The 27,929-nt window shown below is 38.1% G+C and overlaps 1 protein-coding gene across 1 annotated transcript in view; it reads left to right on the top strand.

The window, feature by feature from the left end:
- The window catches only part of SLC9C1 (solute carrier family 9 member C1), an 84,775-nt gene that overhangs the window by 18,682 nt on the left and 38,164 nt on the right, over window positions 1-27,929 (top strand). Inside the window, exons 8-16 of the mRNA XM_040980911.1 lie at window positions 991-1,134; window positions 2,155-2,329; window positions 7,547-7,628; window positions 9,214-9,380; window positions 11,108-11,233; window positions 14,971-15,068; window positions 16,780-16,899; window positions 25,707-25,902; window positions 27,336-27,521. Coding sequence (XP_040836845.1) covers window positions 991-1,134; window positions 2,155-2,329; window positions 7,547-7,628; window positions 9,214-9,380; window positions 11,108-11,233; window positions 14,971-15,068; window positions 16,780-16,899; window positions 25,707-25,902; window positions 27,336-27,521 — 1,294 coding nt within the window. The remainder of the gene's footprint in view (window positions 1-990; window positions 1,135-2,154; window positions 2,330-7,546; window positions 7,629-9,213; window positions 9,381-11,107; window positions 11,234-14,970; window positions 15,069-16,779; window positions 16,900-25,706; window positions 25,903-27,335; window positions 27,522-27,929) is intronic.

Genomic DNA, 27,929 nt, shown 5'->3' on the forward strand with positions numbered 1-27,929 from the left:
AATCGGATGCATAAAAGTAAATGTTTACTTGAAAATATTTGCAAAGGAAACAATAAAAGGAAAGCAGTTGATGCGTTAAGAGAAAATGTTTGCAGACCATGAATATGACATGGGACTAATATCCAAAATTAACAAGGAGCATTATACAAGTCAATGGCAATAAAATCAAATAATCCTGTTAGAAACAATCAAAGAACCTTAATACATACTTCTTCAAACATGACATGTCAGAGACCAGTGGGTATATGAAATGCCGCTCAACATCGTTAAACATTAAGGAAGCACATCAGGGTCAAAATGTCACCTGATGTTTATTACATGACTGTGTCAGAAAGAAAAAAATCAGCAAGTGTGAGCAACAAAAAAAAAGGAGAAAAGGAAGTCTTTGTGTACTATGGTAAGAATGCGTGTGCGGCCACATAGAAGATAGTATTTATCTTTGGAAACTTTGTAATAACAGAATGAACCAGGGGAACATTATGCTAAGTGAAATAAGGCAGATGTATAAATATTGCCTAACCTCATAGGTGACTCTGAAATATAGAGGAAAAATGATGATTGCCAGGATGAAGAAACCAGGGAACAACATTTTAGTTAAGCAAGTTAGTTAAGTTAGGTTTTAGTTGGTTAAGTTAGGAAGTTTTGGAGAGCTAAGGTGCAGGCAGCATGGTAGTGGCTATAGTTAATAATACATGTTTGTTTTGCAGTTGATAAGAGGTATCCCAACACACATACACAAAATCAAGGAAAGGAAGGATACTGGCTTTTGACTGTGTTGATAATTTTACAGTGCATATATAACAAAAAATTAATTCCTACAACTTAAATTTACATAACTTCTATTTGCCAACTATCCCTTGAATGCTGATGAATGTTTTGTTCAGTTTTGTTTCCTTTGTTTCCTTATGAATGGCAGAATGTGTCACATAATATTAATCTTGTAATGAATTTTATAATTAGGTATGCTTAAATTTTTCCTGAAAAATACAGATTCTGGAAGTGTCTATCATTTGCTGCTTTTGTCATGGTGTTTACTTTTGCTGGACTTCTAATTCCTGCGCATACGTATTTTTCCATATCATTCACTGACATCTATTATTCAATCAATATCTACTTCACACTGATTGTTTTAAGGTAGGAATACCCTTTTCATTCTTTTGTGTTTATAGTATAGGAGGTTAAATTTGAATATCTTGTTTTAAACAATGAAAAGTTTCCATATCTTAGATTAAAAAATGTAGTCAAATTAACACATAGCATATTTTAGCTGAATTCCAAAACAATTCAAATACTATGTAAAGTTTTTTGCAAAATAGGAGAGAAAATATATCTCATAGTTTTAATACCTAAAAACCTAGAGGTTAATACCTGTTAATACTTGGCATATTTCATCCAGTGTTTTTTTTTAATGAAACATCTGTTATAACAGAAATCTTGTGCTTTTGCTTAATGTTAGATAGCAAGCCATTTCATATGAATTAAAATCATACTGAAAATCAGTTTTTTTAAACCACAGGGGAATTCTCTGGGAAACTGTGTTTCTTGCTCAAATAAATTTTGTAGTGAAGGCCAACAAAGTATCTGTCTGTGCCAATTTAAAGCTAATGACACACAATAGAAAAAAACCCTCAAAATTCTAGCAAAAAGATTAGCTGGATTGATAACACCAGGTCAATAGTATCTGTTAAACAAAACTCGGGTCCAAGTTATCAAATAGAATTGATAAGAAATGCAGAAAATATGTTACTGAAAGAGAAAGAGAGAGAATCTGGCCAATCTATGAAGAGAAATAAAGAAAGGGGAGCATTTCCTTCCTCTTTTTCACTAGGTTCATTTTTAAACTTGTTGAGGTTTTGAATTTCTCTAACGAGCACATCTTTTTCTTTTGGTTGTTATTGTTGTTCTACTTAAAGAAGCCCCTGCAAGGGTGATGTGGAACAGCCCTACTACTCACCTGGTAGAAAAAGAGAGACAGAGACAGACAGAGATGCCAGTCTCTCGGCAAGTCGCTCTATTTGAAATGCCCTCTGTCACCGCTGCTATTGGCTCCTGCGCTTGAATGTTAGAAAAGCCTCAGAAATACATTGGAATAGTAGAAAATGAAACAGAAATTACTGTGACAAACATAACTCTCCAAATTATTTTGTCTTTTAGACTTCTGGTCTTCCTCTTAATGAGCCCTCTTTTGTCTCGACTTGGTCACGGGTTCAGCTGGCGCTGGGCGTTCATAATGGTGTGGAGTGAGATGAAAGGGATTCCTAACATAAACATGGCCCTTCTGCTCGCCTACTCTGACCTTTCTCTTGGATCTGAGAGGGAGAAATCTCAAGTAAAGAAAGCTGGATTTTCTTGTTTGTTTATTTTATAAAGTGGCTGCTCTGTACTTAAAATATGTGTTTGTGGTGAGGTGCAAGCCCACATGTGTGAAGGAGAGATTTAGCTCTGATGGAAGAATGAGGAAGGAAGGAATGCTTGACCACTTTATCCTTCCCCATCCCAGTTTAGGAATGTCTAACTTCCTTCAGACTACTAAAAATAGGTTTATTGTAACAAAAGGGGCTAAAACTTATAAATCACTTAAAATAGTATCCAATACAAACTCTGCTTCCTATAACCATCCTAACTTTAGTCAAATAAAATTTAATCTTAAATTAAAATATAGTACTGACTCAAGGGAAGATAAAAATCCACGTGGCTCTATTGCCTACTGTAATTGAATGATTCTAGATTGAACAGTCTTAAAAATCATCACACTTTATTTGTCAGATAAAATTGTCTGTAAGACAGCACCCCAAAATTCAAACAGAACATGATGATCGTCACTCTCCCTCTGCTGAGTCTCAAGGCAAAGAGAACTATTGTCAGACGTCTAATGCCAGACATCTGTGCAGGCATCATAGCACAACAGATAAACTCCAGATTTAAAGAGAAGAGGGTCAGGCTAATCAGTATGTAGCTAAGCAAATAGTAATCTAGGAAGTCAAAGAACAAATCTTTAAGCTGCATTTATAAACAAGATTCTCTATTATCACATGATCTCCTTTAGTCTATTTTCCTAATAAGCAAGATCAATGACATTGCCAAGCATTCTGATCACAGTAGTAATGGACACTGCCCATGCATTTGGATTCTGAAATTTTTGCCTTAGCTGCTATTTTCTGTGTAACCATCAAATTATTTAATTCCGTCTTACCCTGTGTGTCAATGTTCCTCCTTTCTAAACAGATAATAGTGCCCAAGGTTTGCTGGTAAAGGTTTAATAAGCATTTTTGGGTATGTTGGCATTTGAGAACTTCTGTTGTACAATCAACCCACTAGTATGATATCAAACAGTTCATAAACTACCTGAAAATGTAATAATCAACTCTCATGAGCTTCAAGAGCTATGACTGCTTTTCTGAAGTAAAAGAAGAGGCATTTCCCAAATGATTTTATTTATCAGAGTTTTATTTCAGTTACATTAGCCAGTAGTTTATATTTTTAATTTTCTCATAATAACATTTGTTATTATGAGGCACTAGGCAGTGCATTTGGGAAATGCTTCCCCTTCAACTTGAGAAAAGCAGTCATATCTCTTGCTTAATTGATCTAGCTGTACTCCATGAATAATTTAATTATTACAGATAAGGAAGTGCAATAGAAGGCTAAAAAAACAAGCTTTAAAGATAGCCTGACTTTTAAATCATGTCTTTGAAATCACATACAAGATATGTTACCTTGGGTAAGTGTTACTGGCTCAGAGTTCCATGTGTGTGATTGGACAGGCCTGGTATTCACATTCCAGAATTGTAATGAGAATTGAGTAAGCTTATATGCCTACTACATGAGTGTTACTTCATTTTACTGTTAAACCATTTTAATGATCCTCAGTCTAGAATGCACTTTTTTACACTTTGTGAACTTTAAGAAAACCTCAGACCTGTGGAATTCTGGCTCATACCACGATAAACAGTGAATATTAAACTTAGTTTACTTAGGAAAATAGCTATAACAATGGTTAAACTATATGAAACAATGGATTTTGAGTACCAGGAAAGGAATGCTGCATAGTTATATACAATATGATTGAGAAAAAAGAAACATATTTGTGTTCATTCTGGGATCTTTTCCACACTGTGCTACAAGAAAGTAGAAATCAATGTATAGTAATCTCACTGAGTTTAAAAAGCAAATAAAAGAAGAAGAAAAGAAATAAATGGAGCCATGTTTAGGACTACTGAAATGACTTGAATCTGTGAGACAGGGTACCACAAAGGAAGGAATGTATAGAAAGAAATTACTTTGGATTAGTGCTATAGCACAGTTGGTTGAGGTGTTGCCAGTGAAGTCAGCATTCCATATAAGACCTGGTTGCTCCAATTCCAATCCAGCTTCCTCTTCATATGCCTGAGAAAGAGGTGGAAGATGCCTCAAGTGCTTGAGACCCTGTCAACCAAAGATCAGAGAACCAGATGGCATTCCAGGCTTCTGGCGTCTGCATGGCCCAGCTAAGTCACAGGGCATGAGCTTCATTCAACGTAACACAAGTTAGGTTGTAATTCTAGAAGGTCATGTCTTATAAAAAGGGGGTTGTGCTCTAGAGTCAGTTTTTTAAATATGTTTTTATTTTGAATTTTGAATTATGTGGTACAATTTTGTATAGGCTGGGATTCCCCCCACCAACAAACTCCCACCCCTGACAGCTTTTCCCCTTTATACTACAATGGTGTAGTGCTTTGTATGGAATCATAATTCTATGTCTCTAGAGTCAGTTTTACTACAGAATCACTCTAATACTAAAACTATGACTTAGTGACTTAGTAAAATAAAGGGTTTTACACTAAATTAAAAACCTGACACAAATACAGAAATGTTTATAAGAGAACTTTTGAAATATTTTTATTGGAAAGGCAGATTTACAGAAAGAAACAAAGATTTTGCATCTGCTGGTTCAATCGCCAAATGGCTGTAAGGACTGTGAAGGCTGTGAGGGCTGGAATTGAGCTGATCTGAAGCCAGGAGCCAGAAGTTTCCTTTGGGCTTCCCACACAGGCGCAGGGTCAAAGCTTTGGGCCACTCTCTACTGCTTTCCCAGGTCATAAATAGAGAACAGGCTGGAACGAGGAGCAACCAGGACACGAACTGGCATCCATATGGGATCCTAGTTCTTGCAAGTGGAAAATTAGCCAATCAAGTCATCACAACCGCTCCACAGAGAACAATTTAATAAAGGCTCTCAACAATGTAGCATCTATCAGGTACAGCCTAAAATAAAAATATCACTATGAATATTAATAAGCAGGAAATGTAAACTCTTATTAAAAGGTAAAATTATTTAAATAAGCAGACCAGAGAAGACAAAAATATTGGAACTGGCAAATACATTAAAACTATCCTCAAGAATGTGAAGGTAAAATAGACCAAAGAAATTAAAATACGACTACTTTGCTGAAGAAATACAAATGATCAAAAAATTTCTAAAAATGAGAAGAGTCATATATGAAATGGAAACTTTTCATGAGCTTGATGGCAGACTAGACACTGAATAAGAAAAGTGTCAAATCTACATGTATATATTCTACAGAAGAGCAGGAGGTTGTATGAAGCAAGAACAAAGTGTTGTTGAAGATTTTAACACCCCTCCCTATAGCTTGTCCAACAGTTTATAGAATATAATTTTCAAGAAAAAAGTAAAGATGCAGAAGAGCTAAATAATAACATCTAACAAGATGTGATTGACATTTGTGGATTCATTCCAATTGCTGCAGAATATTTGACCCTATGCAGTATCCATTTACAATAGGAATTTTCAACACAGAAGATGAGAACTTCATCACATGAAAATGAAAATATCTACAGATAGCATCATAAATGATATTAAAGACTATTTTCCCATCTAGATGAATAATAATTGAAGAATTTTTACTTTCACTGTTCTTATTCTACATCATGATCGGAATAATATCCGGCTCTGTAAGATAAAACAGGGGGGGATATGTGCATATTGAAAAGAAAGAAAGATTACTTAGTTCTGACACCAAAAGTATTATCCATAATAAAAACAAAGAACTAAATTATACTCCACCAAAATGTGAAACTTTGTCCTGTGAAATATTCCACTAAGAATATGAGCATATGACCTCCAAGGCAACATATTATTTGCAAACTATATATGTGACATTTTATTTCTACATTATGTAAATAACTGTCAAAAACATACAGTAAAAGAACATGAAGTGATATTTTACTAGGGGAAATACAGATGGCAAATATTAAAGAATGTAAATTAAGACCACAAGGAGACATCATCTTTCAGAAATGTTGAAATAAATATAGCAACAACATCAAATGCTAATGAAGATGTGGGAAAACGGGACCGTGCACTCAGAGTTATCAAGACAGGAAAGACATAGTCACTCAGGACAAGTGGCTGTAATGTTTTTAAAACTCAATACTATATATGCAGCCACAATCTAGTGTAATAATTTTCCATCAGGAAACATCACAAAGAAGTGAGAATGAATTTTTATGGCAGCTTTGTTTGCAACAACCAAAATCTGGGAGTAGGGAGAGCAAAAGAGTGATCCTTCCATCCACCAGTTTAATTTCCTGGTCTGGACGAGGCCAGGCCAGGAGCCAGGAATTCCTTCCTAGTCTCCTATGTAGCTGGCCAAGGTTCAGGACAGTCATCTACTGACTTCCCAGGCTGACTAGAAGGAAGCTGGGTTAGAACAGACTCGCTGGGACTGGAACCAGCGCCTGCTGTGGCACATCAGTGTCAGTGTCGCAATCAGTCACTTCGCTCTTTCTGCACAAGACCAGGCTCAGTGTAGCTTATGCTTTAAGCAAGAAACATTTATGACCTCAGAATTGGGATTCAGAAATCTGGGTGCAGATTAGCTGGATGCCTCCAGGTCAATCTCTCTTTTTCTCCTCTAATTTTTTTTTTTTTGAGATTTATTTTTTTATTGGAAAGGCAGATCAGATTTACAGAGAGAAAGAGACAGAAAGATCTTCTAGCTGCTGGTTCATTTCCCAAGTATCCAAAAGGGCTAGAACTGAGTTAATCCAAAGCCAGGAGCCAGGAGCTTCTTCTGGGTCTCCCACATGGGTGCAGGGTCCCAAGCCCTTGGGCCTTCCATTATTGCTCTCCCAGGCCACAAGCACAAAGCTGAGTGGGAAGTGTAGATGCAGAAACCTGGTTACTAAGCAGATTCAGGCAGCTGCAAAAAGTAGGACTAAGGGTCAGAAGCCTTTGTTAGTCCTTTGTCACTTGACCTGTGGAGTTCACCTCACAAAGGTAGCTGCCTTCTGTTCAAATGAGCAAAGCAGGAGAGCAAGTGCCCAAGATTGAAGCCCCAAGTCCTGCTTTTGGTTTGATTGTAAAACATGAGTGGAATACATGCAGTAAAAGAGACATCTGAAGAGTATTTTTCTGGTAATTGCCATCCAGACTTCTCCCCTGCCAGGAGCATCATTGGCGGGAACTAACCTTACTTAGGTTACATTACTAAATACAAAATATGCTATGTGAAATTTTTACTTTGTATTTTTTTTTCAATTCCAGGTATTATTTCATGGAGTGTTAGTATGCTTAATTACTGTAATTGTGAATAGATTTATTTTGCCAACAGCAGTTACCAAACTAGGTAAGCCCTCCTAATTGTTATTGCAAATTAATAAAAGCATATTCTAAATGTGCCGAAGAATTTCTAATATCTAGAAGGAAATCCATATAAATATGAAGTTACGGTGTCAAACTGAAGAGCAAATTTAATTATGTAAAGGCATATTGATGGCTTTGTTCAATAAACTTGCTTATTTTAAAAGATTTCTCGTTTATCTTAGTTTCGGGTAACTTAAGTAATTCTGAAGTTATCCAATTATTCTACAAGTGTTTTATTAAGAACTTCCTAAATACTAAGCACTGTTATAAATGATTGTGGCTCATGTGGAAACAAAGATGGATGAATTGATGGAGCAAATAATGGAGTGAGGAAAAACAGAGTGAACAAGACAAATAAGATAGTATTTTAGAATCATATGTGCATCAAAGAAAGCAAACCTCAACAGAAAAAATAGAGAGAGAGAATATAGCAGGTGCAAAATTCCAGAGAAAGCTAGAGACCGGGTGGCCTCAAAGATTGAAAAGAGGTTTGAAGAGGGTTGGATGTTTAAGAAACTAATACAGACAATTCCTTCTCTTTAATTAATTGGCTCTTGTGATTGTGGAAGCTGTGTCTCAAGATCTGCTCTCTGAACGTCTGAGAACCAAAAAAAAAAAAAAAACCAAATAGGGTGACTACTAGCTCAAGCACAAAGTACAAGACCAATGTTCCAGCTTAAAGACTATCAAACAAAGAGGATTTTCTGTTACTCGGTCTTTGGTTTTAATTCAGGACTGCAGCAGATTGCATGAGGCTTTTCTGTATGGAGAGAGGCGATCTGCCGTACTCAGTCCACCAACTTGAACGTTATTCTCATGCAGAACCTACCTCATGGACACAACCAGAATAATGTTTCCTTGGATGCAGATGGTTCCTATTAGAATATTTAAACATTATGATGGTGCAAAAGTGATATGCATTTAGTGAGAACAGTACTTTCTCATCTTGAATTTTAATTTTCTCCCAGGCTGGCAACACGTAGTACAATGCTCTCTCACAAGTCTGGGCAGTGGCATAGAACTGCAGCTCCTGGTCAGCTCCATAAGTGGATGATATCCTATGATGCACTGGGTAGACACACTGCGTTGGCCAGTTGGTTATGTGTCTTCAGTGTATTTTCTGCCTATGATACTTTGACTTTAGAACAGGTTGACTAGGACATCATCCCACTGTAACTGGAGGAACATTTGTATCTGAGCAGGATCTAGACTAGTTGATACAAAGATGAACCACAAAACTCTGTTTCTTCACTCTGTTCTTCACAACCCGGGAGAAGGGACTTACCTCAAAATTGACCAGTATTAAAACAAATGCAAATATTAATTAAAATATGTAGTTAAACATGTTTTCCTGTAAGAGAATAAACAATAATAAATAATGTTACCATATTGTTATTATATCTCATTTTGTGCAAACTAAGGTAGAACAAAATTTTTGTTAGCATTCTTATTATACAATTTATGTTGCCTTTAATTTTTTAAAGAAATAATTGGTGATAAGAATTTTAGAACTATACACCAAGATGGTGGTGAAGCTATTAATTTATAAAACATAATCTGCATCAAAGGTCTTCGTGATGTGACATCGACAAAATATAAATCAGTGCATTACACATTTCAACACGTTAAAGAGCTGACCAAATCTATAGTCTCCACTCTCAAATTTGACAAAGATCTTGCTAATGCTGATTGGAATGTGGTTGAGAAAGCAATTCTCCTTCAAAATCCTTATGCTGTAAGCAAATAATATCTTTGTTTATTCCTTCAAAATAAATATAACTTTGTAAGTATTAATTCATTTCATAAATATGAATTAACATCTTTTGATCCTTGCACTTGAAAAGTAATAATTGATTTTTGCCATCATAGTGAAGATGAACACATAAGAATTTTGCAATCATAGTTGAGCAAAGTAGAAGTTACAACTCCTTTATTCAAGAGTGTCATAAATAAGTGAGATAGCAATGTTTGGGGACTTCCTTTCAGTGATAACTTTTTTAAAGTGTAGGTACTGAGCCTTAGAAAATAACTAGGTATTGAACAGATTGAGATGGGTAGTGGCCTTCATTTATTCAGCATTTATCTAGTTCCGTATAGATGCTAAGCATTTGCTAGCACATGCATTCTTGCAGTGAGATGGAATTGAAAGCCAGACATCAGTTTAATTGTGTGAGCTTCCGTGTTCTGCTTCTGAGACTTGCTTTAGAATCTTTGTGGCCAGACTTAGTCACAAATTAGCACTCAACACATCAAGCAGAGAAGGTTTCCATAAGGAGAAAATAGCAAAAGTTGTCCTGGGATCATAAAGCTAATGCTGCTTTTGCCATTTTCTATATCATATATGGTTTTCGTTGCAATATTTTTCCACATCACACAGTATGAAGGACCAACTTCTAGGAGTACAGAGGAAATACAATGAGTCTCCATGAAACTGAATTTCCCCAACCCATCTCATATCCAATAACTAGTGCTTGAAACTACAAATTGGGTCCCAGATCCAATACCTGTGCCTGAAGCAATATGACCAGGATTTCTGGATGGGAAAAGCAACAAGTTAAATCCAAAAACTGCTCTAGTGTTTCCCTATAACTGGTTGTGGCCTTTCGCCAATCTGTCAGGATCCAAATAATTTAAAACTCTAACTGAAAATATTGAGTTCCCAGCTCCCATTCTAGAATTCTGATGTAGTCTACACTTAAGCCACTCCCCAGCTAGATGTAGTGCAAATTAAGAAACTGAGTGACAACTCTCATAACTGATCAATATCAGAAAGCAGATGATCAAACAACCACATGCTTCTCTTAATGAGAACATAGGGATGTTACAGTGTTGGAGGGAGGGCTGGTCTTAGACTTGAAAATCATGGGTTTATATCTTAGCATTGTTATTTAACAAATAGCTTTGTGCTCTTAAGTAAATAAATTCATATGATTTTGTTTTTCCCATTTATGAGTTGTCCATGTTCCTGTCTTCCAACATGTCCACTTGCTGAACTCTCTAAGTGCTTCACTTAAAGCAGCAGTTGTCAAGCTTCAGCTGAAGCAGAATCTTCAAGTGATTTGTGGAAGCAGATTGCTGCACCCTCTTCCAGTTCTGATCTACTTGATCTGGGAATAGGCACATCTGCCAGCTACCAGATCCTGCAGATGCTGTGGGAGAACCGCACTTCTCATAACTGCTGATTTGAAGTCTGATTAGATACAGCGTGGGGTCAACTATATAAACTTTTCAGAATGCCATGTAAAAGTCAAAATATGATACAGTGCTTCCCTCCAAAGTGGCAGGTTTTTTGTTTACTGCTACACAACTGAGAAAGCAATGGGACATTAAAAAAAGTACTGGCATCTGAATCTAACAGATTTTATCATAGTTCAAACCAAACTTGTATGGGAAATGCTTGAAATTTATATTAAGCTGTTTGTTAATGTCCATGTTTTATTTTAAAATTTGTGTTGTACTCAGTTGAATCATGAAGAAACAACAGAACATCAGAAAGTGAGATGTCCAAACTGTGACAAGGAAATTGATGAGACCCTTAACATTGAAGCAATGGAGCTGGCCAATAGACATCTGTTGTCTGCACAAATAGTTAGTACTATATGATAACATTTAAAAATACTGAAAACTTTCTCCTGGCTAAAGATTTCATGATATGTTCATCTGTAAAACACAATAGATGATTTACAAATAAAGGGAAATTTGTCATTGTCTTTGGGATCTACTTGACAGATGAAGAGGGGAGAGAGACAAAATTATTTACATTAGCGTCAGCCAAAGATGTTTTTATTATGAAGATCTATGCATCTCACGGATCCAAAAGGTAGTAATTACAACTGAGCGCAAACTTTAGACACATTAGACAATCAGTTCCATGACACTTCTCATTAGCCCCACACTATTTATCCATGGAAGAGTATCATCCAATCTTGTAACAATAAATAGAGGGTATTGTGTTCTCATTCAAACGATGGGCTAAAAAAAAAAAGTGAGAAAAAATCTGTAGTACAGTAGCCCATTGGATGTTGTGGGAAGTGGCTAATGATGTGGTTTTTTGTTTCTTAACCAGCTCAGGGTAGTTATTATTTATTACAACTCATGCTTTCAAATGTTCAGTTTCAAGCCTTGCTTATTGCATATGGAACTATCACAAATTTCTTAGCTATTCTATCAATCCAAGATTCAAAGCATTTAATTTGCTCATTTTAACTCTGGAAATAGAAGATCATCAGGTATGATGCTTCTCTCTTTAGTAGTATTCCTAGAAGAAAAGCTAAGTGACCAAAGCAGATTTTTCAAGGGGACAAATAACATGGTTAAGCAACTAAAGCCATGCTACACAAGACAAAGATTATGAACTACATGGTGCTTTGTTCCAATAGATTTCCTACTTGTCTTACTAAATAAGGTATTGTCACCTGCAAGACAACAATTTCTCCACAAAGGTTAATTTAACACAGGAAAATACAACTTTTTTACCTCTCCAAATTTTCTATGTGCAATGCCCCAGATGCATGAATTTGGAGGTAAAGTGTCAAAAGCCAGTCATCTGGGCTCCTCCTGGAGCCAAGTCAAAAGATACACAGCTGTCCAAATAGTCCAGTCCTCCAGTGATAGGGTTGAGGAGAGAAGTCAATTGAAAGGGAACAAGGGAACAGAGAGACAAACATCTCGATGGGGATTTCAAAGTAGAACAAGATCTAGAAATAGTAGAAAGCTATGTTAAGGTACCCTGGGTGATTATGAAGAGCCAAATACTGCTTCTTTAAGCTACCAATGATTGTTTCCTTGGATTAGGAAAGTGGAAAGGGGGAATTTGCAAAAATTAGTTTGTAATTGTGAAAAAAAAATGTGGTAGAATAGTGAAAAGCAAAGAAGTCTGTTCTTCAGTATAGAAGATAGAAATTCTTTTTGTTTTTCCTGCAGAAGTAAAAAAAGAATCAAATTCATCCCACTTCAGCATGAGTTTGACCAACTTTGCTGTGTCTATATATATAGATAGATATATAATTTTTTAATTATATATATAATTTGCTATATATATATAATTTGCTTATTTGTTTGAAAGAGAGATATATAGACAGTGGTAGAGAGAGAGAGAGAGAGAGAATCTTCCACCTACCAGATGACTCCACGAATGACCATGATAGGAATGGGTCAGGTTGAAATCACAAGCCAGCAACTCCATCCAGGTCTCCACATGGATGGCAGGAACTCAGATACTTTCTGGGCAAATCAGCAGAGGTTATGATCATACGCAGAGTAGCCAGAACTTGATCTGGCAGGTTATTATGGGATGCGGGCATCCCAAGCAGCTGTTTAGCCCACAGTATCGCTACACTCATCCTTTCTGTGTCCTCCATTTGATGATTCTATCCTACTACTCAGACTTTTTTGTATACATTTTGATCTTTCTCACTGCTCAGTTGGCTCCCAAATAATTCCGCTGCTAATCTGTAATATACTTGCTAGTCAAATTTTGGTGATAACTAGTTGGATTTGTGATCCAAGGATTTCCCATTGTCATAACCACAATCCCATTCCCTACCCCCAATGCTATACACACACAAATATTTTTTCACTTTAAAAAAACTATCTAAAAAACAACATGCTACATGTCTTTTTGCTTACTGACACTTTTTGCATATTGAATTACTTAAGGTTACCTTTTAATAGAATTCACTTATAATAAACCGTGGTAAATTCCTTGAGGTTAAAGATCTATTTGGTATATCTGAAGTAAATAGCACAGTGTATCCTAGGCTGTCAATGTTTGCTGAATTAATTTATCGCTTTGAACTGTGTGCTGTTGATTATAAGACGTAATCATTGGAGGCAGCACAATAGCTAATCCTTCACCCTGTATCACCAGCATCCCATGGGGTGCAGGTTCATGTCCCAGGTGCTCCACTTTCAATTTATTTCTTTGTGGCCTGGGAAAGTAACAGAGGATGGCCCAAGTCCTTGAGACCTTGCACCTACATAGGAGACCCAGAGGAGGCTCCTGGCACCCAGCTTAGGATTAGCTTAGCTCTGTCCATTTTGCCCATTTGGAGAGTAAACCAGCAGATGGAAGACTTTTCCACTTTATCTCTTATTGTCTCTGCAAATATGCCTGACTAATAAAAGTAAATAAATCTTTTAAAAAGAAATAATCATTGATCTATTTCTGCATCTCAATTTCTTTTTTTTTTTACTTCTCTTTTTTCCCTTTCCTTCACTTTTTCTTTCCTGTTCTTTCTTTTCTCTTTTTCCTTCTTCTTTCCTATTGAGATTTATATTATCCTTTGTTTCTCCCTGGCAAACACATTTTACAAGTATCTGTTGTTTCATAAGATGTTATAGACACTAATACTGTCAGAATATAAATTTTTAGCTAAGAAGTTAACTATGTATACACTCAGTACTGAAGTAGACAGTGTCTTCAGTTTCTCTAAAAATTCCTATTGTTCTATTTTTGAATAGTTAAAAAAATAAAACTAGTTTGCTAGACCTTGTATCAGTGATTGAGGGACATAAAGATGAATTTGTTTTATTATTTTGAAACATCTTTGTACTACTCCTTTTTAAAATTTCATATCATATTTGGAAAACTCTATTATAAACAGTAAAGTTCTATTGTGTAAATATTTGTAAAAGTAAAATTAAGTAAGGATGTAAGCCGTGATCATTCATCATAAGGTATCTCCAGGACGATAGTATTCTCATTTGTGGGATGGACATTTGCATGAGCAAGAAGTTGGCTCCTGGGACATCCACATCCCACATGAAAGAGGTCCTGGGTATTTGGGTATTGTGCTTCCCCATACAGTTTCCTGGGAGACAGCAGATTGTGGTTCAAGTACTTTAATTTCTGTCACCTATGTGGGAGGCCTTGGTGGAATTCTGGTTTCAACCTGGCTCAACCCTGGCTGTATTGGGGTATCTGGGGAGTGAATCAACAGACAGAAGACCTCTAGCCCTCTCTTTTTCTCTGAAAATAAATACAAATAAATAAAAATCTACCGATGCACAATATGCATTATGAACTTTTAAGTTGGGCATGTAGCTTATTTGTCACAGATTTCCATTTCACTTTGTGGAAACCTAATTGGGATCTAATCGAACTCTGGTGTCCTTCAGAGCTGATGTGCTTCCACCAAAATACCAGATCTTCCTCCTGTACTGATCTGTGCTGTGGATCTGTGGGAAGATTCTTGCTATAAAGTTGATAGGTTATTTGGGGATTTTTAACTCTTACTCTCACATTGCTTTTCCACAAAGATAATAAACAGATTGGCATTGCTATCTATGCTCCATAATGATTTGTATCAACACATTTCTTTCAGGCAAGCTACGAGAGACAGTACAGGGATGAGATTCTGTCCCAGAGGGTGGTCCAGGTGTTGGTAGGTGCAGCAGGAAGCTCTGGCGAGAGGAAGGGAGAGTAAGTATTTTTGTCAACAGAGGGCTTTATCCCCCCTAAGCCACAGCATTTAGGATACTGTGTGAGTTTTCTTGCTTTTTAAAGTTGGGTTCATCTAGTATTACATGTACAAGTCATGCTGGCTCTGAACTACCAATGTGGCCAAATCGCTTTCTGCAGTTTCCAACTTGTATTTTTTTCCTCCTTCTGTGCATTTGAGCTAGCAACTGCTTCTGACTGAAACATTCTTCCCTTTCTCTGATAAACCTCTTCAAAAGCTAGGCAGCAGTGGACTCGTCTTCCCTCAGGCTTCCGGAATGCCTGACGGAGGGCAGTCTTCCTCAAACCCTGGAAGCTCATATGCCCAGTGGGAAGAAAACACTCGATGCACTCTCTGTAATACTCACCAGACATTTCTAATATGATTTTTTTTAGATGTAGGTCTCTACATTAATTAGGGAATTCGTGTCTTAGGAAATATCCTCATCTCGTGCTTCATGGAGGAATGAAAGATCTGCACAGGAGGAGTTAAATGGCAATGGAAGTGCAACAACACCCATGTCAAACCCAAATACACTCACTAATTTTAGGCAATACCCTTGATACCAAGTACCTGAAGATTTCCTGCTCAAACAGACTTAAGCTTTTTTCCTGGATCTCCCAGGGCTCTACCCCTGGTAACTAGCGTACTGGGCCTCTGGTGTGCATACTCTTAACCTATAGGATGTGCTGACTTTACAACCACTCATCATTTCCAGTTTCTAGTCCGAAGAGAGAGAAAGTTCACTTGAAAAGAAAAACAGCCAGAAACCTGAACATGTTTTCATACCTTTTTGAGTTCAGGTTTTCAAAGAGTCTAAGAGTTGCCATTACAGGCATAGTCATGCAAATATTTATGACATGATAGGGCCTTCAAATAGTAGATGAATAGAATGGAGTTGAGGAAGTTGTGCAAATATGATGAGTTTGAAGCCATACAGGTGTACAGCAGAAGCATTTAAGTAAATAAATGACACACCGAAAAACATTATCACTGCCTTGTCCTGGAATTGATGCAAAAATCAAATAACATAGAGCAATTCAGCTGTCAGTTATTCCTCTTAGAACTTCCACAAAAACAGAAACAACCAGAATACACAGACATAGAAAATGGCCTGAATGTATGAATTTATGACCTAGTCATTTATGAAAGAAAGGTAAAAGAGAAAAGTTAGAAAGATGTGTGAGATGGGCTGATATATATATGTATATATATATACATATATATACAAACACAAACACATACATATGTGTATATGTATATAGGTCTAAATATATACACAATACACACACACACACATTCATTTAACTATCCTAGTCCGACATGGGTAAAGTGATCTGTTCATTGTGAAACCGAAGAATGGATAATCCAGCCTAAAAACCCCAATGCGACTGAATCCCAAATGTTTGAATCATGATATGCTTTCTCACTATGAACCCTGGTCTGTCTCCTATTTTGGACTCTGTACTTCCAGTTTTCTATGCTCATTGTTTAGTAAGTGGGCCTTATAACATTACTTTGTGATTATATATCTACTTATTTTCTGAAATGTCATGGCTTGGAACTCTGCTCACGAAAATTTTTCATTCACAATCACCACTGCACAAAATAATTGTTCTGTTTTTTGATAATACTGCATCAAATTTATTCATGAGTTTTTGGAACAAACCTAATTACTACCCCTTATTTTAGGTTTATGAATGCTGGGTTAATAAAGGCTTATTCTGAAAGTAAAAAATTCCTTACCTTTATAAGAAAATTACTGCTCAACTGGGTATACAACACTAAAAAGGACAAAGGAGTTCCGTCAAGGTAAGTGCTAGCTATTTACAAGAATTGCTGCCATATTTATTTGAAATTCTTTTTATTTTAAAAGTATAATGATAAAACTCTGCAAATTACTTTGCAGTCATATACGATTATTCAATTAAGTAGAGTACTAAATTGCTTTGGATACGTACAGAAAGATACCACAAAAGAGATAAACGATGTTCTCTCCTCCTTTACCAAAATAAGTTTCACACAAAGTTAACCATGGCCATTTTAAGATGCACAGTTTAGTATTGTTTTGCACATTCATAATATTGAGAACCATAAGATCTGAATATTTCATACAAATAGAATCACCAATATTTAACCTTGTGCTTCTGAATTTTTTAGTGCATTTTCTTAATTTCATTTTTTGTATAGTTCATTTTGAGTAAACAGGGATGAAATTGACTATTTGTTGCTATTGTAATTTGAAACCTTACTGATTTGCTAGCTTTAACAGTTCTTTTGCAACCACCAACTGATCGAGGCAATGGACTGTGCCGGGTCCTATGCTTGCTAGAACACGCAGGAATCTGGACTGGGAATACCTCAAAATTTCTTTGAGGATCTCCCCAGTCGAGACACTGGATTCAGAGTCCTAACCAAGAAAAGAAAACAAGTCAATCAACAACCTCAGCTATCTGTGGGCAGCAAAATGCTGGGCAAAAGGAGACTCTAGAAGGGACTGTGTCAATCAGTGGACTCTTCAACGACCACACCGTGCTCGGAGTGGCGAGACTGGTAGTGATCCATGAATGGTGAACTATTGGAACCACTTGATCAAGTATCTCAGAGCATGCCCCACATCCGGGACTTGGGGTGGGTGGGAAACTGGATGGGGCTTCTCCCTCTATATCCCCTTTTACCTCAGATACATGAAGGAAGCGGTATAGAAGTGATGGTCGTGCCCACTTCCCTGTAACCCTTGAACCTTTTTTACCCTAGTTGAATATGTAAGGATTGTCAAAATTAAAAAAAAAAAACAGTTCTTTTGTGGATTCTCTGGGATTTGCTTTACATTGGATCATGTTATCTCTGAATAAAGATACTTTTTGCTTCTTTCCAAAGTAAATTCCTTTTCCTAGACTCAAGGAAAGGAACATAGTTGCCTCAGGATAAGTAACAAAGAATTTGTAGCTATTTTCAATCCACCACACTCAATATAAAAAAAAAATACTTCTGTATTATTTATAAACCTCCAATACTGACTTAAGCTGCAACTTTTCAGAGCAGCTATTTCTGTTAATGTAACTTGAACAAAAGACAATTTGGAGAACTAGTATTGGCAGTACATACATTTATAGGTTATCTTTCAAATATTTTCCTAGGGTAAGTAGTAATAAGATTCCAGAGTTACACAACTTAGCTTAGACTTGCAAACTCATCAACCATTAGCACAATGGGTATTTTATTGTTCTTATTTTTAATTTGTATAAAATGAGTTGACTTCACATTTTTCCAATACAGATTTATAAGCATAGGAATTCCATCCTTTCCCCCTTCCTCCCCCTTATTATTTTGCCCAAATTATTACAATAGCATGTTTATTAGCCTCAGAGTAAAAAGCTTAACTTTCTAATATTTTAAAATATCATGATACAACAAGCAAAGGAAGGAGAAAAAAATCCAATTACATGTAATAAAAGTAAACTAAAATAAAAATGGAAGTCCTAGTGTTACTCATGATTGAAGATGTTTGTATAGAGCTGCTTTTTCCCAGTATGCTAATCTTACTTATAAAGATTTCGGTTTTTGTGATACATATAGTAGCTGTCACAGATAAGGGAGAATATACAATCTTTGTCTTTTTGGCACTGGCTTATTTCACTGAGCATAATGGTCTGCAATTGGGACCATTTTGTTGCCAATGGTAGAGATTCTCCTTGTTGTTTGTTTGTTTGTCTGTTTGTCTTATTTTTAAAATATTCCCAGTTTGGGAGAGCGAAGATGGCCGACGTAGGAGGAGGGCTGTGAGGGAGAGTCTAGTGAGAGAGGGATAGAAAGCTACAGAAGCAGCAAAGAGGAACAGCAGGGAACCGCAGGGAGAGGTCCGTGAAGCTCCCTGGGACAGTGTGGAGCCAAAAAGATCCACACAACTCGGAAGAACAACGAGAACGGAGCAGGGCAAAGGCAGAGAAACCGACATCCCACTCCAGACCTGCTGAGTCACTTTTGAAAACGGCCTGACGGGAGACGCGGCCAGCTCGGAGGCGGGGAGATCAGGGGGATCGTCACCGGCGGGAGGCCTTCGGCAGCGGTGGAGGCAGACTGCAGCGGCCGGACGTTTGGTGAGCTGGGGGTTGACGTGGCAGCCTCCGCATTTCTTGCCCCCCGCTGAGGCCCCAGCCTCAGAACGCGGAGCAGACGGCCGAAACTGTTGGGTCTGTGTGGAACTAGGCACAGTGGTGTTGTGTTGGTGGCTGAGGGGGCCCCGGGAAGGCGCATCGGATGTCCCTGCGCTGAGGGGACCAGTGCGGCTCGGTGCGCAGAGGTAGCTGGCGAGGGTCTGGAGTCCCCCACATCCTGCCTGGTGAGTGCTTGAAACCACCAGGACTCGATCGCCGCACCGAGCGGGCTGGGCGCCCCGCCTGCAGCAGCAGCACCTCCGTAGCGCAGGTGTCAGGTGTCAGGGGAACTCCTGCAACAAACTGACACGGTGCGAACCTGCCGCCGTGAAGTCATTATAACAGGGCGCCTGGGCCACTCCTCCGCTAAGGGCCTGAGTGGGGGAGCCACACGGGAGCAGGGGCTCTGAACACCCACACACCACGAGTGGTGGATTCACTGCACAAGAGCCACGCCTGCAAAGTGCCTCACCCACAGTCCCGTGTGTGGGAGACGCACCAGGTGGGCTCTGAAAAACCCTGCAGTCCCTGACACGGAGAACGCAGGGAGAAAGCACATAAAACCTTCTACGCACTGCGGATTCCCGTGAAGGGAGCACACCCAGAGAGCGCCTCCATCCCGCCACGCCCTGGGGTGTCACACCTGTAGAAGAGGTGCCCAGAGTGTGCCTGGAATCCACTGGGCCCCCAAGGTGGTGCTCTACAGCCCCGGGCCCTGAGAACGCACCAACGGTGCCTTGAAAATTACCACGCCCGGCAACACCACGCCTACAGGCTCCAATCTCTACAGGAAAGCACCTGACAGCCCCTCAACACACGGGTCCATTTGCCTCACCAGAATACACCAACGCAATGGGAAAAACCACCAGAAAGAGTTGTGCTCCAGATGAAAGAGCCAGCACCCCACCAAACAAGGGCCAAAAGCCATTATCAATATCGACGATACGAGATGAAGACATGGAAGTGTTACCAACAAAGGAATTGATGAAAATAATGCTAAAATCTCTCAGAGACGTGGACACAAAGCTGGAAGACTTCCAGAACCGCATAATCACCGAAATACAACAAATCAAAACCAAACTGGATGCCCAAGATAATAAGATTGAAAGCCTCATCAACAGAATAAATGCGGCAGAGGAAAGGATCTCTGAAACAGAAGACACACAAAATGAAAGTGCCCAGCGAATTAAACAGCTGGAGACAAACCTCAGCAAAACTAATAAAATGATGCAAGAGATGAAGGATTACCTTAGAAAATTGAATATTCGGATCATCGGCCTCCCCGAGGGAGTAGAAAGAGAATCTGGGATGCAAGCAGTGCTCGATGAAATTATACAGGAAAACTTCCAAAACACTTGGAACACGAATCCACCCCGCATACAGGATGGACAGAGAACTCCCAACAGACATGATCCAAAGAGATCTTCACCCAGACACACGGTGCTCAAGTTCTACTCCAATGAAGACAAAGAAGGAATCCTGAGACAAGTACGAAGTAGAGAAAAGATCACATACAGGGGAAAACCCATCAGAATCACTGCTGACTTCTCCGAAGAGACACTACAAGCAAGGAGAGAATGGACAAAGATCTTCCAAGTCCTGAAACAAAACAACTGTCAACCAAAAATAATCTACCCAGCAAAGATCTCATTTGTATATGAGAACGAAATCAGATACTTCAATAGCAAAGAAAAACTAGAAGAATATGTCTACACAAAACCAGCTCTGCAAAGTCTCCTTAGAAATGCGCTAGTCCCGGACAAAAAGGAGGCAAATCACAAACAAAGTTGGCAAATAAGAAGGTCTCCAAACTAAAGGCCGCACCAACAAGACAATTACATAGGCAACAACACACACACAACACAATCACATGGCAGGGCAAAATTGCAACCTCTCAATTTTAACTCTCAACACAAATGGTCTAAATTCACCAATCAAAAGACAGAGATTAATAGAATGGATCATCAAACAAGACCCAACCATCTGTTGCCTACAAGAAACGCATCTAACCAGAAAGGATGCAAAGAAACTGAAAGTGAAGGGATGGAAAAAGATATTTCACGCCAATAGACGAGAAAAAAAAGCTGGGGTAGCTATCCTAATTTCAGACGAGATAGATTTCATTCTAACCAACATCAAAAGAGACAGGGAAGGCCATTTTATACTGGTGAAAGGAATGATCCATCAAGAAGCAATCACCATCATTAATGTTTATGCACCGAATCTTAATGCACCTACTTACGTAAAGCAATTACTTACAGACTTAAGGGAAGACATAGACACCCGCACAATTCTTGTAGGCGATCTCAACACACCTCTAACAACAATGGACCGGTCTACGAAACAAAAACTCAACAAAGAAACAACAGAGCTCACACAAACAATAGAACAACTGGACTTAGTAGACATATATAGAACTTTTTATCCTAAGTCCACAGACTATACCTTCTTCTCAGCGGTGCATGGCACCTTCTCCAGAATCGACCACATGATAGGACATAAAGCGAATCTAAACAACTTCCAAAACATTAGTATCATACCATGTACCCTCTCAGACCACCATGGGATGAAACTGGAAATCAACAACTCAAAACTCCCCAGGAAGTATAGGCACTCTTGGAAATTGAACAACATGCTATTAAACGAACAATGGGTCAGAGAAGAAATTAAAGATGAGATCAAAAAATTTATGGAAACCAATGAAAACTCTGATACAACATTCCAAAACTTGTGGGACACCGCCAAAGCAGTGCTACGAGGTAGATTCATCGCAATCGGAGCCCATGTCAAGGCCCAAGAAAGACGCCAAATACAGGAACTAACCTCACACCTCCAGGATCTGGAAAAACAGCAGCAGAAGAGTCCCACACACAATAGGAAACAAGAAATCATCAAAACAAGGGAGGAGATAAACCAAATAGAAATCAAAAAAACTATACATAAAATCAACAAATCAAAAAGTTGGTTTTTTGAGAAAATAAACAAAATAGACACTCCACTGGCCCGATTGACCAAAAAAAAACAAGAGAAAGTGAGAATCAATAGCATTAAAGATGAAAAAGGCAACATAACAACAGACACTGCAATCATTAAGAAAATAATTAGAAATTACTACAAAGAACTGTACTCCCACAAATTTGAGGACCACCAAGAAATAGAAAAGTTCTTGGACTCCCACCACTTACCAAAACTCAGTCCGGAGGCAACTGCAGAATTAAATAAACCCATAACCGAGGCAGAGATTGAAACAGTCATCAAAGATCTCCCAACGAAAAAAAGCCCAGGCCCAGACGGCTTCACTACAGAATTCTACAAAACATTCCGAACAGAACTAACCCCAATCCTCTACAAGCTCTTCAAAACAATAGAGGAGGAAGCAACCCTCCCAAACTCATTCTATGAAGCTAACATCACCTTAATCCCAAAACCGGACAGAGAACCATCAGAGAAGGAAAACTACAGACCTATTTCTCTGATGAACATTGATGCTAAAATTCTCAACAAAATCCTAGCCAATAGAATTCAAAAAATCATCAGACAGATCATTCATCCGGATCAAGTAGGATTCATCCCTGGAATGCAGGGATGGTTCAACATTCGGAAATCCATAAATGTTATAAACCACATCCAAAAACTGCAAAACAAGAACCACATAATAGTTTCAATAGATGCAGAAAAAGCTTTCGACAAAATCCAACACCTCTTCATGCTAAAAACTCTAGCCAAAGTAGGCATAGATGGGAAAATCCACAACATAATCAAAGCAATTTATGAAAAACCCAATGCCAGTATCATACTGAATGGAGAAAAGCTAGAACCCTTCCCACTGCGATCTGGAACAAGACAAGGGTGCCCGCTATCACCACTGCTATTCAACATAGTCCTAGAGGTACTTGCAGAGGCCATAAGACAAGAAAAAGAAATCAAAGGCATACGTATAGGAAACGAAGAAGTCAAGCTTTCACTATATGCAGATGACATAATCCTGTACATAGAAAAACCAGGAGACTCAATACAGAAACTGCTAGAACTTATACGAGAGTTTGGCAGAGTGGCGGGGTACAAAATTAACGAACGAAAATCAACAGCCATAGTGTACGCAAATAACACCAAGATGGAAGAAGATCTAACCAACAGGATACCATTCAAAATAACAGAGAGAAGTATGAAGTATTTGGGAATAAATTTAACCAAAAGCGTAGGAGACCTATTCGAAGAAAACTACAAACTATTTAAAAAGGAAATTGAACAAAACCTCAAAAGATGGAATAACATCCCGTGCTCCTGGATAGGCAAAATCAATATCATTAAAATGTCTATACTACCACAAGCAATATACATTTTCAACGCAATTCCAATCAAATTGCCCAAAACATTCTTCACGGAACTGGATACAATGATTCAAGAGTTCATCTGGAAACACAAAAAACCACGAATAGCTAGAACCATCCTGAAAAATAAGAAGTTAGCAGGGGGAATCACAATCCCGGACCTCTGGACATACTATAGAGCAGTGGTTATCAAAACAGCCTGGTACTGGCACAAAGACAGAAAGGAAGATCAATGGAATAGAATAGAAGCACCAAAAGGGAACCCACACAAATACAGCCAATTAATCTTTGACAAAAAGACCAATGACAACTCAAGCAAGTGGGAAGGCCTCTTTAGTAAATGTTGTTGGGACAACTGGCTGATAGCCTGTAGAAACAAAAAGATAGACCCACATCTATCACCATACACTAAGATCCAATCTACATGGATAAAAGACCTAAACCTACATCCAGAAACCTTCAAACTCTTGCAGGAAAATGTAGGAAATACCCTGCAAGACCTAGGAGTAGGTTCCGACTTTCTAAGAAGGACACCAAAAGCAATAGCAGTTGAGAACAGAATAAACAAATGGGACCTCATCAAACTAAGAAGCTTCTGTACAGCAAGGGAAACAATCAACAAAGTAAAAAAGCAACCCACAGATTGGGAGAAGATCTTTGCACACGATATAGGCGATAGGGGGCTAATTTCCAGGATATACAAAGAACTTCAAAACAACCAAAAAACCAAAACAAACAAACCACTCAAGAAATGGGCACGGGAAATGGGCAAACATTTCACAAAGGAACAAGTCCAAATGGCAAACAAACATATGAAAAAATGTTCCAGCTCCCTAGCAATAAGGGAAATCCAAATTAAAACATCGATGAGGTACCACCTAACACCAGTAAGATTGGCCCACATAAACAAGAACACCAACGACGCTTGCTGGCGAGGATGCGGGGAAAAGGGAACCCTACTCCACTGCTGGTGGAGCTGCAAATTGGTACAGCCTTTATGGAAATCAGTCTGGAGAACACTCAAACAACTCAAAATCTGCATACCATATGACCCAGCAATAGCACTCCTAGGAATATATCCAAAACACCTGTTTTACGACAAACCAACATGCATCCCTATGTTCATTGCAGCACAATCAGTAATTGCAAAAACATGGAAGCAACCGAAATGCCCATCAGCAGAAGATTGGATAAGAAAGCTTTGGTTCATCTACTCCATGGAATACTACTCAGCTATTAAAAAAAACAAAATGCAGTTCTTTGTGGCTAAATGGGCACAACTGGAAACTATAATGCTAAGGGAAATGAGTGAATCCCAAAAGATTAGATACCACATGTTTGCCTTGATTTAACCTGTAATTTTTTGTTTGGTTGTTGGTTATTTTCTGAACCTGTCATTGATACTGTCTCAACCCAGATGTTTCGAAGAATGGAACTTGCATTATTTTTAACATATTGTCTACCCATTACTATGTCAATTAATTCCATAATGTTGTATATTGACACTGAGGCCTTGTTGGGGCTTTTAACTGACCGGATCTCTACTCTGTTAGACCTATCTTCAGACCATAGAAGGTCTCCCCAAGAGGCCACTGAACTTATCTGGACTATAAGACGCTGAACTTTATGCTAGGCATGTGTTTGCAAGCAATGAATCTCAACTGAACTTGAACTATGGTTATGCAACAAGGTGGAGGAATCCACCATGGGGGGAGGGTTATGGGAGGGGTGGGGGGAATCCCCAGCGCCTATAAAACTGTACTACATAATACAATGTAAGCAACAATAAAAAAAAAAAAAAAAAAAAAAAAAAATATTCCCAGTTTGTGTTATCCCTATCTTACAACGGTATTTCTACTCTTAGTAAAAAGAAAGGTAGATGAGAAATATTGAAGGCAAGAGAGACAAGAAAATTGACTCAAGACATTTAATAGACAAGGAGATCAAGATAATTATATGGGAAGCACCATTTCAGAAAATGGCAGCTTCCCAGAATTAAACAGCAACTGTTATATGTAGAAAAAAAAACTTGGGTATATAATGAAAAAATACATAATTCTATAATTCTATAACTGTACAATTATAGAACACATATGCTATATATATATAACTGTTCTTTCTTTTTCTACAGATATTTCTTCCTTCGTATGTGCCACAAAGTAGTATTTACCAATGAATTTGAGTATATTGGATACCTTGTGGTAATAATGAATATATTTCCCATTATAATCAGTTGGATACCACATTTAAGTGGTATATATGATGATGAAATAAGACATGCTAACTATACTTTCCTTGGAATTTATATTCTAGAGGCCCTACTTAAGGTAATTTGAAGGGAGAGTGTGTGTGTCTGTGTGTGTGCACATCTGAGCAACAAAGAGAGAAACATGTTATCTTTTGTAATCTCATCTTTCAACACTAACTCTAAAAAAATTTTTCAGAGTGTAAGAAATTCTCCCTCATGGCTCATTTTTTGTTTGCTTTTAAAGGCTGTTATTGGGTGATTCATTACAAAACATGCAATGTTTGCAAGTGTTATATATTGCAAATGTTGATTTTCTGTTTATAAAAATAAGCTTCAAGATAGTAAGTCAAAGGACATAGACTGACTTTTTAAAGTACTGACAGACTCCTTAGCAAGCACATGGAAGCTCATCTCACTATTTTAAACTGATTAGACAAATCAATTGGTAGGTCCTATGTGATATTTTGCCACCATATCTGATCACAAATCTTGAATATCTAAAATTTACAGCCCCAGTATTATTATTTGAACAAATCAATTAGTTGTTAGTTAAGTACAATAAAACATGTCACTGAAGATGCCCAATCTGACGTTTCAGACATTTTTCACCCTAATTTACAAACTGGGCTCCTTCTACCATACTCCTATTCTTGTAGAAATTTTACACTGAGCTAGAAAACGCATCAACTATCTTTAATAGGCAATTACCTGGCTCTGGGCAGAATTTATTTTTATTGGACTATCAGATATAGAGAGAGGAGGAGAGACAGAGAGGAAAATTTTTCGTCTGAGGGTTCACTCCCTAAGCGGCCACAATGCCCAGAGCTGAGCCGATCCAAAGCCAGGAGCCTCTTTTGTGTCTCCTACACAGGTGCAGGGTCCCAAGGCCACAGGCAGGGAGCTGGATGGGAGGCAGTGCTGCCGGGATTAGAACTGGTGCCCATGTGGGATCCCGGCGCATGTATGGCGACAACTTTTGCCACCAGGCTAACTTGTCAGGCCCAAAACATGGCCTTATATAAACAAATCTTTAAATGTTGAATCAGTTTTATAAAGCGTGTGTTCATATGTGTCACAATAAATAAAATCAATTTTTTTCTTGATTACCCAGAGTCACTATTTTGGACATTGACCATTTAATAGTATAAGATAAAATACAACCTACAGGATCACTTTAGTAGTTAGGCTGTTTATAAAAGAAACTGGCACTGTATGTGTGCTTGTGCATGTTTTTATTTGTGTTTTCATGTTCTTATTTTTTACTGGTATTAACCTATACATGTTTCTTGTCCCTGTGTTTGCTTTATTGTCAATCAAAACACAATAGTCCTAGGGTGTCCCTTACCAGAAAATAAAGTGGATGAACTTGTTTGGTGTGTCTGACTTTTGCCTCCTGGTGATATTTCAGAGATACAAAGCCTTAATATAAATCAGAGAAAAAAACTGACTAATGATATGGAAGTCATTGCGGAAAGATAAAAACATTCCTGTAATTTCTTTTTAAATCAATAGCTGGCAGCAATGAGAAGGGCATATTTTTCATATGCCTGGAATTTATTTGAATTAGCAATCACATTAATTGGCATCATCGACATCATACTTATTGAGACCCACACAATCAGTTATTCGTTTGATTTGATCCAGACTGTGGTCATTATGAAAACGGCTCGCCTTCTTCGGGTGCTACGCATCTTAAAGGTAAAAAAGTAAATTATATAATTTAAGCCCCAGCTGTTTTCATAAAATGCAGGCTAAAATCAGTCTACTTGTTTTATGATTTCCACCTGCTATGTTAAATTCTATTTCATGGGGTAGCTCTTTGGTCTAGAGCTTGGGATGCCAGAGTCCCACCTCCCAGTGTCTGCACTTTCTGAGGCCACTTGAGATTCCAGCCGCCAGCTATTACACACCTGTTGAGGCAGCAGGGTGTGGTTCAGGAAGGTGAATCCCAGCTTTCAGCTCCTAGGAGATGGGAACTGTCTTGGTTTCTCCTGACTCTCAAATAAATAGATTAAACACTCTTCAACCACTTCTAAAGAATTTCATATTATTAGTGTCAAAGTTATGTCAAAAATATATTTATCACACAAAAGTAAAGAAACAGCA

Source organism: Ochotona curzoniae, unplaced genomic scaffold (genome assembly GCF_017591425.1).
Source record: "Ochotona curzoniae isolate NIBS_2020 unplaced genomic scaffold, NIBS_Ocur_1.0 contig_3498, whole genome shotgun sequence".
Taxonomy (NCBI): domain Eukaryota; kingdom Metazoa; phylum Chordata; class Mammalia; order Lagomorpha; family Ochotonidae; genus Ochotona; species Ochotona curzoniae.